At 40.7% G+C, this 12,678-nt stretch overlaps 1 protein-coding gene across 1 annotated transcript; it reads right to left on the bottom strand.

Annotated features, from left to right (window-relative positions):
* Window positions 1-29: 29 nt before the first annotated feature.
* LOC144054186 (pyruvate kinase PKM-like) lies at window positions 30-11,774 on the bottom strand. The gene is made up of 11 exons (XM_077569380.1): window positions 11,692-11,774; window positions 8,998-9,170; window positions 8,821-8,912; window positions 6,120-6,251; window positions 5,822-6,008; window positions 4,539-4,809; window positions 4,313-4,463; window positions 4,074-4,226; window positions 1,992-2,158; window positions 643-824; window positions 30-407 (listed from the first exon to the last, which is right to left on the bottom strand). Exons 2-11 carry the CDS (start codon window positions 9,140-9,142, stop codon window positions 301-303), a joined length of 1,587 nt encoding a protein of 528 aa, XP_077425506.1. The 5' UTR covers window positions 9,143-9,170; window positions 11,692-11,774; the 3' UTR covers window positions 30-300.
* Between the last annotated feature and the right edge of the window lie 904 nt (window positions 11,775-12,678).

Genomic DNA, 12,678 nt, shown 5'->3' with positions numbered 1-12,678 from the left:
TTTATCACTAATAGAAATGACAATTAGCATCCTCCTCTTGAGTTTTATTGCAGCAGTTGGACATTAAAAGGACCACGAATGAAGTCATTAAGATATGTGCATGCTGAAGGATATCCAATAAAAGCACAATTTCGACAATTCATTTTGTACAAGGTGAGCGACACGAGTCAGTTCGTCAGAGTCAATGAACAGAATCATTCAGTCTTTTTGAATGTGAGGCCCGCGTTTGGGAAGAGGAAGTTTTCATGGGAGGAGTTAGATGGTACGAGGAGGCAGGTTAATATCGTCCTTAGATGGAGCTCAAGGCACGAGGACCACCCTCATGGTGTTGGTGTAACCGGAACCTGGACGCCATCCGGTCACTACGAGGGCTACGTCACCACTCTTGAAGAACTTCTGGTGTTTGCCTGCACAGGTAACAACGTCCATATTTCACTAACAAAGTACTTATGAGTTTGTTTTTCATATTTTATATTAGACATGTTTTTTTCGGCACACCGTAATTTATTTGTTATTTTTTATCAATCCCTTCTCTAATGGCATCCAATCACACTAGAGGTGAAAAAGGAAGGGATGAGGACTTTCTAGCACTTTCCCCGCCATTGCCCATTCCGTTGTTTTCTTTTGGAGATAGTTACTCACCCACTTCCAGGGCAAAGTTGACGCGCTGGTCGACGTCCTCGGCCCAGACGTCGTTGGCGGGTTTGGTGTAGAGCACGGGGTAGATACCGCGGTAGAGGTGAGCCTGGCGGGCCGCCTGGCCGCAGCGGGTCACGGCGATGATGGGCGCGCGGGGCCTGTACCTGGACAGCATGTGAGCAGACCTGCGGGAGGACAAACCAAAATGTTTCACTTGATTGGGAAGTATTCTATATGGAAATATATTTGATGTCAATTGTTATTCATGGACATGACAATTCCCAAGTGTTGTGTTAAATTGGGTGGCTGAAAAAATATTGAGGCTGTCAGAAGTAAATGTTATTTCTGTTCATTCATTACAAGAGATGAATCATTTGAATCCTTTAATAGGATATTCAGCTTAAACTCTATTCAACTAAAATTTCATCGTTACGTTGCCGTGACCAGGAGCAGTGATACGTTTTATCATATTTGTTTTTATTCTTTAACATATACCTTTGCAAAAAAAGAATTACAGTAATTGTTCAACCTGTACATTACATTTTTTTTACAGCAATTTCAGCTTCTTCTTTTTTTTAATCCAGTCCAGTAAAAGTTTTAAGTACATTTACTACAGTAAATTAGATTACAAGTATTTTATCTGTGGCTGCTCCACGCTCCTAAAAGCGAGGCACTATTTGTCGGTCAGCATTTCATCAGCGGCCAGGAAGTGGACAGGAGGCATTTGGGGCTTTTGGGGGGGGCACGCTGACATCTGGAAACAACTTGCTGACAGCAGTGAGGCTGAATCAAATTGAAAAGTTGCAAGGCCGAACAATGAGGTCAAAAATGTGATCGAGCTCTGCGGAGATGAGAGGACCTCATCACAATATGATCTTGCGTGTGTTGATGAGAGCCATAGAAGTGGAAATGGAATTGTTGGTGATTTGAGGAAACAGGCTTCATTCACCTCATTCTTTATTTTTCTTATCCTGGAATAATGTTTGGTTGTGTTGCTTTAATTTTAAAGTGAACTGGAATAGAGCCAAGAGGATCGTCAGGAGTCTTCCGTTTACTAACAATAAGGAAGATAAATACATCGAGTGTATTGGGGAAAATATATTCTAAATATTTTTTAGAGTGTATCCGCCTAACTTCTCCATCTACTGTAAACGGTGTTAAGAAATGCTGATCTGTGATGTTCTACTCATGAAAAGGCAGCTGCGTGTATCACATGCTTTTTTGAGGATGAACTCCCCCGTGAGAGGAATGAACAGGGAGTTAAAATTATCGTGTAAAATGTCAGGGTTCAGCTCCCTAAAGGTCACAAGTGGCTCACTCTGCTCGAGCCGGGGGGGGGGGTCTGATCTGACCTGCCGGTTTTGGTGAGCACGATGATGGCGCTGGCGCAGCACTTGAAGGACGACTCAACGGTACCGATGGCAACGGTTTCCGTGGGGTCGCGGGTCAGGTGGGAGGTGCGACGCAGCTCCTCAAACATCTGCCTGTGGAACATGGCCGCCTCGGCTTCACGGGCGATCTGAAGATGTTAAAAAAAATAAAAATTGAAAAAAAATGGGGTTACTTGGGTCATTCCAGAATTGGACGACATTTTCTCTCACTCCCATGAAATTTCGAATGTAATCTTAAAATACTGAAAAGAGGCACTTGTGTAAATTTGATTTGTAAATATTACTTTAAAAAACAAACAAAGAGCTCTCAAGCCCCAAGTTCCAGTTGAAGAAAAGCAGCCGATGATGCAACACTACAATGCTTCACTGTTATTAGCTAGTATAGCGTAGCTCAGACGAGAGGCCAGCTGCTTTTTCTTCTTCTCCTCATCTGAGCAGAGAGGGGAGGGGGGGGAAATTACATACACCTCAGTGGAGGGAGGGAGATGAGAGCTAACTCCAGCATACTTAAACCAAAGACTTTTTGCTATGTTAATTAATGTTAGGGTTGTGCACGAATCGGTGCTGATTCGAATTAAGTAGCGGATTGGCTGTTGTAAACGAACACCAATTCATAATTTTCCCATTTGAGTCTTAATGTGAGAAACGATAGAGAGAGAGAATGGTTTAAACATCTCTATTTATTTGGGGATTGGACGGAATAATTGTCTAGTTGTTGGCCTCTCGCGCGACAAATGAAAGGGACTTTGCAAACGTGCACGCTGGCCACCTTTCGCGCTTTCTTAGCTTAGCTGAACTAGCTTAGCATTAGCGAGCATACACGATTAGCATTAGCAAGCGTAGTACAGTACTAGCAAGCTTAGCTTTAGCAAGGATGAAGCTACTAGTGTAGCATTAGCATGCTTAGCTTTAGCAAGGATGAAGCTACTAGTGTAGCATTAGCAAGCTTAGCATTAGCAAGGTTCAAAGCTACAACGAGCTAGTACACACAATGCAGATCATTTGAAAATGTGACAAAACAACATCCTTGACTTAATATTGAAGTTATCTCCGTGGGATTGTTACGCTGTGTCAATGGCCATGTAGACAACACAATATGTTTAAATGTTGAATTGAATATGGCTTAGTAAACGCATGAAGATAAAGCACTTGGATTTTTCAAATTGGATTATTCATATGTTGGACTATGAAGCATTTTTGGGGAAAAGTACCTTAAGGAAGCGATTCGAGTTTATTCGGGACTCGGTTGTTGACGTGAACGAGAATCGCTGATGATGTCCCCGAGTTGAGACACAAAATAACTCATTTTCTCCCAAAGAACGTGTAAAAACGTTCTATTTTAAATATTGCCATGGTCCCAAAAACATATTTATATGTTTTTTTAATGCTAGCGCACACAGAAGGCTTTGACGCAGCCTCAGAACTGAAGAGAATGCTTGAAGAAATGGTAGTTATTACATAAACGACTAAGATGTGCCAGCAGAGTATAAGAGATCAACCAGGGCCATGTTGCAACAAGCTCCTTTCCTCAGTGTTTGTGAATAATGATTAAACTTGTCTATATTCTAATGCTAATTGCTGCAAAAACGAAAACAGATAAAAAAAATTCTGATGAAAGAAGAGACTCGAATCTTTCTTTTGGTAGGGTCCATGTTTGTTCTGTGGGCCTTGCAAAATCTGTAAAAATCCAGTAAAACAGCCGGTAGCGAAGGGGGTTGCTTCAGTGAAAATGGCTGGGAGTGAATGAGTTAATGTGCATTATCCTAAAAATAACAAAAAATATGTAGCCCGTGGGTCTGTTCTGAAAATTGCTCACCAGTGATGGGACACCGACTTACTAAGAAGAATTAAAACAGACGAATAATTAATATTTATTTTAAAAAATGTTTCTTAAGGTACCAAATATTCTAGCTGGGATTTTAATATTGTGATACCGCGATATTTTTGCTCACGGTTAACATCCCATCAGAATCTAACATCGGTTTTGGTTGGGAATCACCGACCGGGTCGACCCCCATGATGACGCCTCGCCCGTCCCCTCACCTGATGCTGCGTGCGTACTGCCTCCAGAGGGTAGTCCCCCTTGGCCGTCTCTCCACTCAGCATGATGCAGTCGTTGCCGTCCAGCACGGCGTTGGCGACGTCGCTGGCCTCGGCGCGGGTAGGACGAGGCTTCTTGGTCATGCTCTCCAGCATCTGAAGGTCGACGACAACATAGCGATATCAGCACCCCCGACAAAGGAGGAGCGGCGTCCCTCCCCCGCTGCGGCGATGCATCGGACCTGCGTGGCGCAGACGATGGGCTTGCCCAGCCTGTTGCACCTGCCGGTCATCATCTTCTGGGCGATGAACACCTTCTCCGTTGGGATTTCTATACCCAGATCCCCACGGGCGACCATGATGCCGTCGCTAGCCTCCAGGATCTCATCGAATCTGCGATAAAGATGATTGAAAACGAATCGCCGCCGCTACCGATGGCGCCATCTAAAAGGTAAAGTATCAACTTACCTGCGCACTCCCTCGTGGTTCTCCAGCTTGCTGATGATCTTGATGTCCTTGCCCTTCTCGCCCAGAGCTTTCCTGACGGCGTGAACGTCGGCGGCCTTGCGGATGAAGGAGGCGAACACCATGTCCACGCCCTGCTCCACACCGAACTTCAGGTCCTCGAGGTCTTTCCCGGACAGGGCGGGGAGGTCGACGGCAGCGCCGGGCAGGTTGACGCCTTTCTTGCTGCCCAACATGCCGCCATTTTCAATTTCACACGTCACGTAGTCGTGGCCTTCAAGGCGAAGAATTCACTTTGTCAGCTGTGTCGGCGTTTTGGATACATACTTTCACTTATCTTTGTTTTAAGTTCAAACAAAAAACAAAAGGTGCAGAGAGTTCCCAGGGTCAGCAGCATCTCATGTAAAGTTAGCATACATTTTAAAGGGACATTGTGTAGAATTTATTGCCATCTAGTGGTGAACAAATAGAATGTAACGAGAGACCAGATTTCGCAAGCCTACCATCAGTTTCTACCGCTCATTGTTTGAAATGAGAGAACAGGCCGGCGAGCAAGAGCTAGCAGGATCGGCTAGCGGGTGAAGCTAGCAAGCGCAAAACAGAGGGACACAAGCGGCGGGACTCAGTAACGACCACCTGCAGGCCCCAGGTAAGCAGCACCCGACACCACCAGAGTTATTAAGTTATTCTCCTTCGGGTATCCGTGGCAGAAAGATGGCGGCAAAACATGTCAAGTCTCCTCTAAGTCGCGGTGCGACCAATGTAGTATAGTTAGTGATTGCTAGACCTAGAATTATGTAAGATTAATAAATTAAATTAAATTAATGGTTGGTTTTTAAAATGAATGAATTAGTAGTTCAAGGTTATTCTAGTTAACAAAAACTAACAACATAAACCAAAATTGAAATTCATTATTGGAATAAAATAAATAGAAGAGTGCTTTAAAAAAAAAAACTGCATTATACATTTCTATTATAATATTTATATCAAAAATGTGCTTTGATTTCATCTTTGTCGATTAATTTCTTCAATTTATTTCGGTACGTGGAGAAGAAAGGTCGAACAGTCGTTTGGGAATTGTTGTTTGTTTCTTTTTTATCTTGCACTCAATAAATACTCCACATACATAAAAACAACTCATACTAAAATAATATTTAAAAAAAGACATAACTAGCCTGTCTAAAAACTAATAACTCAATAAAATTTTTTTTAAAAAAGTTAAAACGAAATAAAAACTAACTACAATGAAAAATCCTAAACTATGACTGTACAAGCCTGGCTCTTACCGATGTCTTTGACCTTGAGGGAAATGAGCCCGTCATCGATGTAGATGTGGCTTCCACTCTTAACGACCTTGGTGATGTTTTTGTAGTCGAGCCACAGTATCTTCTCATCACATTTCTCCATGTAGCTGTCATCGAGGGTCAGCTTGATGCTTTCGCCTTTCTTCAGCTCAACCTCGGCGGTGCCACTCTGAGCAAACGACAACAAGAGCGCGCTGGTGACCTTCATTCTCGCCTCCTTTGTGCAAATCCGTGCCAAGGTCAACGAAGCTGTGGTGATTCCTTAGCAATTAGAACTTACGCCCTTGATAAGCCCCGTCCTGATTTCTGGTCCCTTGGTGTCCAAAGCGATGGCCACCGGCCTGTAGCTGGGCGAGCCTACTCCGAAGCTCTCGGTGGCTTCACGGACGTTCTTGATGGTCTCGGCATGGTACTGGTTGGCGCATAAGTTAAAAACAAGGAAAGCTTTAAAAGTGCATTGGAACCTCCAAATTAATTTCCACATCACAAACCGCTTTCATGAGACTGTTTTAAAGGATTAACTGCCCCAATTTTTTTTTTAGGGGGCTTTGAATTATACGGCGATTTTTAAATTGAATCTGCTAATTGGTGCTGTGGTTAAGCTGTAAAAGGTGAAGCCTTTTCTTATTCATATTGAAATATGAGTTAAGCAGCTAAACCCACCCGCTTTTCTCCATCGGCTCACCTGTTTTCTGAAGCTGAGTTATGACCCGTCGTTACCTGTGTCCGGAGCAACTGCGATGTCATTTTCAGTAGACAGCAGACAGTGGCAAAATGGCCGCCCCGGTAAGATGGATAAAAACGGCTGGATTTTGCTGCTTAACTCAAATTCCACAAATACAAAATTAATCAGAATGCTGTGTTTAGATTAGTAGGGGTACGTGCAATATATTATTGTCAATAAAATGTCTACGTTGACTTCCCTTTTAATTGGAATGCTAAGAAGGCAGCTGAAGACAGAGGGCAGCCATCTTACGTTGCTGGCCGATGGCAACGTCAGATGGCCGCCGGTGGCTTTACATCTCCCATTGTTAGACCATCGGTGGGTAGCCTCTAACTCATATGCTGGACCGGTTCCACTTGTTTTTGTTTTAAAATCTGGCCTCAGGTCAGCTGACCAGTTGCTTCAGTCCAAGCGGAAGCTCAAATGGGGATAGATATTTTTCTTTTGCTGGTGCCAAACTTCCAAAAGTCAGCAAAGGCCAAATTCTCCGATGTTTTTGAAAGATTTGGTCGCCAACCAATGGGTTACATTAATGACACTAGTATGACAATAAATTGCTGTCCATTACTGTACTTGGACAAAACAGAATGTAGAAAACCATGGACAGTGTGTCACTTTCTTATTACAAGCTGCAAAGAGGTGTAAATCCTGACCGACAACTGCGACACCAATTTTAGCTTGTGACGCAGTTCAGGTTCACAAACAGCTGTTTGAAGTGTTAGCCGAATATTTCCTCCCAAGGTTTTGTTTGTGTACGTGTGTGTGTGTGTACAGTTGGATGTTTAGCGAGCAACAATGTATTTGTTGGGGAAGTTGCAAGAGCTCATTTGAATAACCTCTTATTGAAACGTTAATAACGTATACGAGGAGTATGTATAATTCCACAATGTGTTCTTGAGGTACAGTATGTTGAAAGGGGACGACAAGGTTGCTTCCAGCGAGACCACTCACACCCCACATGCCTCCATATAAACTCTCTGAGACTCCCAACTATTAATAGCTGTACTGACAAGTGACCAGGCAGAGGTCAATTTCATTTTGTCCTTCCCAAGACAATTCGTGCATCCACTTTGCTTTCGCGTTTCCACAACGCAAACCACATACTGCAAAAATAACAAGCCATAATATTAGGAACGCCTGTTTCACTAATAGAATATAGATGTCAATTATAACCTCCATCATTTTTTTGTTTTAGTGCAAGGATATACTTGACAGGCAGTCAATCACCCTGAAAGTCACCTTTCCTTTAACCTTTAAAGAGTACCACGTGAAAGTTCTTACTGCGCCGAGTCCACTCAGGTGACAGTCGACGCAAAGAAGGATGACCTTTTATAAAAGGTGACGGGGTCAACAGGATGTTTTTTTTTTTTGCCAACACACTTCCAAATCACAAGCTGCCACAGACGGAGTACAAGCAACCAGATCCTATTACAGGCAGTCACAGGCCACATGACCGTCTTGACTACTGCCGACTGTAAAGGGTAAAGTCACTTTCAGTCACTCCCATAGAGTGAACACAACTTCTGCCACACTAACCATAATGTACAGAATTATATATAGTATGGTTCCATTGCTAAATAAATGTATTGCACACAATTTTTTTTAAAGATATATTCTTTCAAGAGGCTGACATTGTTTGCCATAGGCTACAAATTCTGAAAATTCTGCCTAGCAACAAGTGACAAGGGACCATATATTAATTAGGTTGTTATTAAAAGAGGAAGTCAACCCAAATATATTCTTTGCAATGTTTTTTGCGCCTTCATTAGTCTAAACACGACAATCTTATTAATATTGCATTTGTGGAATATGAATTACTGGTAAGTAGCAAAATCCTCCTATTTCAGTCCAACTCCAACATTTTGCCACTTGCTGTCGAGTGAAAATGACATCACAGTTGCTCGGGGCTCAGGTAACAACCAATCATGGCTCAGCTTCAGAATACCGGTGAGCCGTGATTGGTCGTTACCTGAGCAACTGTGATCTCATTTTCAATCGACAGCATGAAGCAAAATGGCCGCCTCTAAGTAGATTTTGCTACTTATTTCATATTCCGCAAACGCAATATTAATCAGAATGCTGTGATTAGACTCTTGGGGGCGCATTGAACATATTGTAAAGAAACATTTTCTGAGTTGACTTGCCCTTTAAAAATGATTATGCTGGCATTATCAAACAATCTCAACAAAAGATTCGTGTTACGTCACCACCCACTAAGTAGATGGACGATGCCCTGTCCAAACCCGAGTGCACTCACTTCATGTGTGCCATGTGAGAAGTTCATTCTTGCTATGTTCATCCCAGCCATGATCATTTCTTTGGCCATGGCCACAGACCGAGAGGCAGGCCCTGCATGAGTATGTTTTATAAGAGAAGACATCAAGTCAAACACACTTTCATTGACATTTTTTGTGTGTATGTGTGTATTTCTGACCGATTGTGCAGATGATGCCAGTGTTGCGGGACATAGCAGGCTCCGAGTCGATGTCCAGCAGGCACATGTGCTCGATGAAGGTGTCGGCCATGGCAGCGTGCAGCTGCTGGGCGTGGATGATGGAGGAGTCCTTAGACTTGGACATGATTGTACACGTGCCTTCGGGATTGTGCCTGCGGGAAGAGGTCGGAGAAAGTGATTGATTTGTCGTGGATAACAGTGACATGTATTCATTCATTGAAGTTCAATTGGGGACTTTTGACAAGATACCTTCGCTGCTGCACTCTAAAAACACTTGGGTTAAAAATAAAAAATAAATGGGTCAAAAAGGGACTGACCCAACTTTTTGGGTTATTCAATTTACCCAAATAGTTGGGTCAAATTAAAATCCCACAAAACAACCCCAAAATAGGTTGCTTTGTTGGTTATTAATTTAATTTGACCCTACTTTTTGTCTTAAATGGCTCAAAAAGTTGGATCAATCCAGTTCAATTGGGTTTTTTACTTCACCAAAAAGTTGAGTCAAATGAAACCCAAATTTGGTTTGCTTTGTGGGATTTTAATTTGACCCGATTTTTTGCGTTAAAAAAAATGTTTTTATTATTTAACTTTTTGGGTTAAATAACAGTTGGTCAGTTATTTTTTTTTAACCCAATTCGATTGGGTTATTCAGTTAACCCAAAAAATTGGGTGAAATTAACAACCCACAAAACAACCCCCAAATTGGGCTGCTTTGTAGGTTATTAATTAAATTTGACCCAACTATTGGGGTTAAATAAATCTTTTTATTATTTAACTTTTTGGGTTAAACAACTCAGAGTCGGTAAGTTATTTTTTGACCCAATTCAATTGGGTTATTTAATCAACCCAAAAAGTGGGGTCAAATGAATACCCCACAAAACAGCCCCTTAAATTGGGATGCTTTCTGGGTTATTAATTTAATTTGACCCAACTATTGGGGTTAAAAAATAGTTTTTAATTATTTAACTTTATGGGTTTAATAACTCGGTCGGTCAGTTCTCTTCTGACCCAATTCAATTAGGTTATTCAATTAACTCAAAAAGTTAAGTCATATGAATAACCCACATGGGTTGCTTAGTGGGTCATTAATTTAATTTGACCCAACTTTTGGGGTTGATTAAAACTGTATTATTTAACTTTTTGGGCTAAATAACTCAAATAAATAACCCACAAAGCAACCCAATTTGGGGGGTTGCTTTGTGGGTTATTATTTTAATTTGACCCAACTATTGGGGTTAAATAAATCTTTTTATTATTTAACTTTTTGGGTTAAACAACTCAGTCGGTAAGTTCTTTTTCGACCCAATTCAATTGGGTTATTCAATTAACCCAAAAAGTGGGGTCAAATGAATAACCCACATAACAACCCCACAAATTGGGCTGCTTTGTGGGTTATTAATTTAATTTGACCCAACTATTGGGGTTAAATAAATCTTTTTATTATTTAACTTTTTTGACAAAAACAACGATGGCCGAGGTGGTGTACTGATGCCCAGTGTGACAGAGGTTTTCGTGCGAGCTGATAAAACAGCCCATGTGAATAAAGCAACAAGGACAGCAAAATGCCTGCCTGGCTGCACTCTCCACATTCCACTGAGAGTTCATGTGGAGCTGAAGGAGAGGAGAGGAGGAGCAGGTCACTTTTGACACAAACATGGCCACAAAGAGGACTCTGCCTCATATTGTTGACAAACGAGACTTCACGACTGTTGCCGTATGCTAGTAAATACTCGACCACCAAGTGTCAGTGAATCAGTGCTTGGAAACACCGAGCGTGCTGGGACGCCATTCTCACCCCCCCTGCACTGACCAAAAATAACCACCTGGGAGTATTTCTGGAGAGTGGACGCATGCTATGACTGTGTTTTCCTTTTCATAGCACACATTTGAAATGATGTAATCACAGAAAAGTCACTGCGCAAAAGTCGCTAAAATTAGATTTGTTGATCATGTATCATCAAATTAGAAGTAAATATTAAAGGCTGAAGAAGTGTTTAGTGTGCACGCCGTGTACTGTACTTGTAATAGCACAGGTGAGTCTCAATAAATTAAAAAACTTTGTTTCTGTAGTTCATTCTGAATTATACTGATTTATTCAGCAGTGAAATGTATTTTTAAAATATGTTTATTTAGATTTACAGCTAGCAAAAATTTTATTAGAATTATTATTTTATTATATTACTAATTTGCCAACTCAAGAAAGAAATTAAATTTAAGAAAAACAATGATTTAATTTTTTTTTTGATAAGTTAGTAGGCGGTGATCTCTTTAAAAGTATTTTGTGTGATGGTATATTTGAGCAATCAATATAATTTTCACTTTTTTAATTTGCTACGATGTTATAATCTATTTAGATGCACCTGTTAACAGTAATAGGTATCTCAGAGTAACTTAACGTATGTTACTCTCTAATCTAAAATACATACAATTAAAGCAAAATTGAAACAGGAGCTAATTTAAAGTTTTAAAAAAAAGTCATTTACAATAAAAAACTATTTTACCTGTAATAAATAAAACCGTTTATAAAATTAGTAATTACATCACATTCATTTACCATTAGAGCTCATGATTAGATATTAAGAGTTAAAGAAGAGGAATCTTTTGTTTCTTCGCAGACTATTTTCAAAAGATTGAACTGTTTGTCATACACACACACTTTGCATGTGCACTCACCTTGGGGATGAACTTTGCAGGGAACCAAAGCGCCACTCGACCGCCTGCGGCGGCTGCTTTTTATGCTCCTTGGCTGACCGGAACTACTTTCCTGTAGCGCGCTGCGGAGGCGTAGTTCGTCAGGTTGGTGAGAAATCACGACGCCGCTCCGAGTAGATAGATTAGTTTGAAAAGCGCGGCAGCTGTCACGTGATGCTGACAATTGTAGCGAAATAATCGGAATCAATGAATTCACCTCAATTGACAATTTTTATGTATTAGCATATAGAAAAAGCATTTTCTACTCCATAAACTCGCACAATTAATGTAATTTATGTACACTTGTTTTTCTCTTCAATGGCTGTATTTTAAAATACTGTTTCTCTCCCCACATTAATTTGTAGTTTTTCAGTAAGTTATTTTGTATTCATAAATTATTTATTTCCGATGTATGAATTATTCATATCATTTATTCAGTTTTCCATATTTTTTTATTCACATTAACACTGGCAATTATGATTCTTTTATACTTTATGTATTATGCATCGTAAATTCTCTCTCTCTGTGTTTTCGGGTCCAAAATATAAAATAGGCATCTTCACTGTTTTAGCCTTATCTTTTATACAAACAGATGACTAGTCAATTTTTAAGATCTCACGACAAAATACATTACAACAAAATATTTCTTCCACATCCAACTTTTTAATATGCTCAGCACTTTGAATTGTGTTCGAGCGGCAGCACATGACCACCGACAGCATCGTGACGATCTCCACTGCAAATGCTGACTTTTCAAGTCAAACCAAATGATGGATAAGCCACAAGTGAACCAGTTGCAGTCATGCTTCATATTGTACACGTTGCACACATACATTAGTTGGTCTATAATTACATATGTCAGATAAGTATCATGTAAAGTACACTCTTCAAAAATAGTCATGCACTGTCATCATGAAAGTATTGCGTATATCAATCTGACATGAGCATTTATAATTGAGTTCTGAGCTG

This window comes from Vanacampus margaritifer, chromosome 6, assembly GCF_051991255.1.
Source record: "Vanacampus margaritifer isolate UIUO_Vmar chromosome 6, RoL_Vmar_1.0, whole genome shotgun sequence".
NCBI classification, from domain to species: domain Eukaryota; kingdom Metazoa; phylum Chordata; class Actinopteri; order Syngnathiformes; family Syngnathidae; genus Vanacampus; species Vanacampus margaritifer.
Note: the sequence above shows the minus strand (reverse complement) of the source record. Positions and strands in the feature narration are given on the sequence as shown.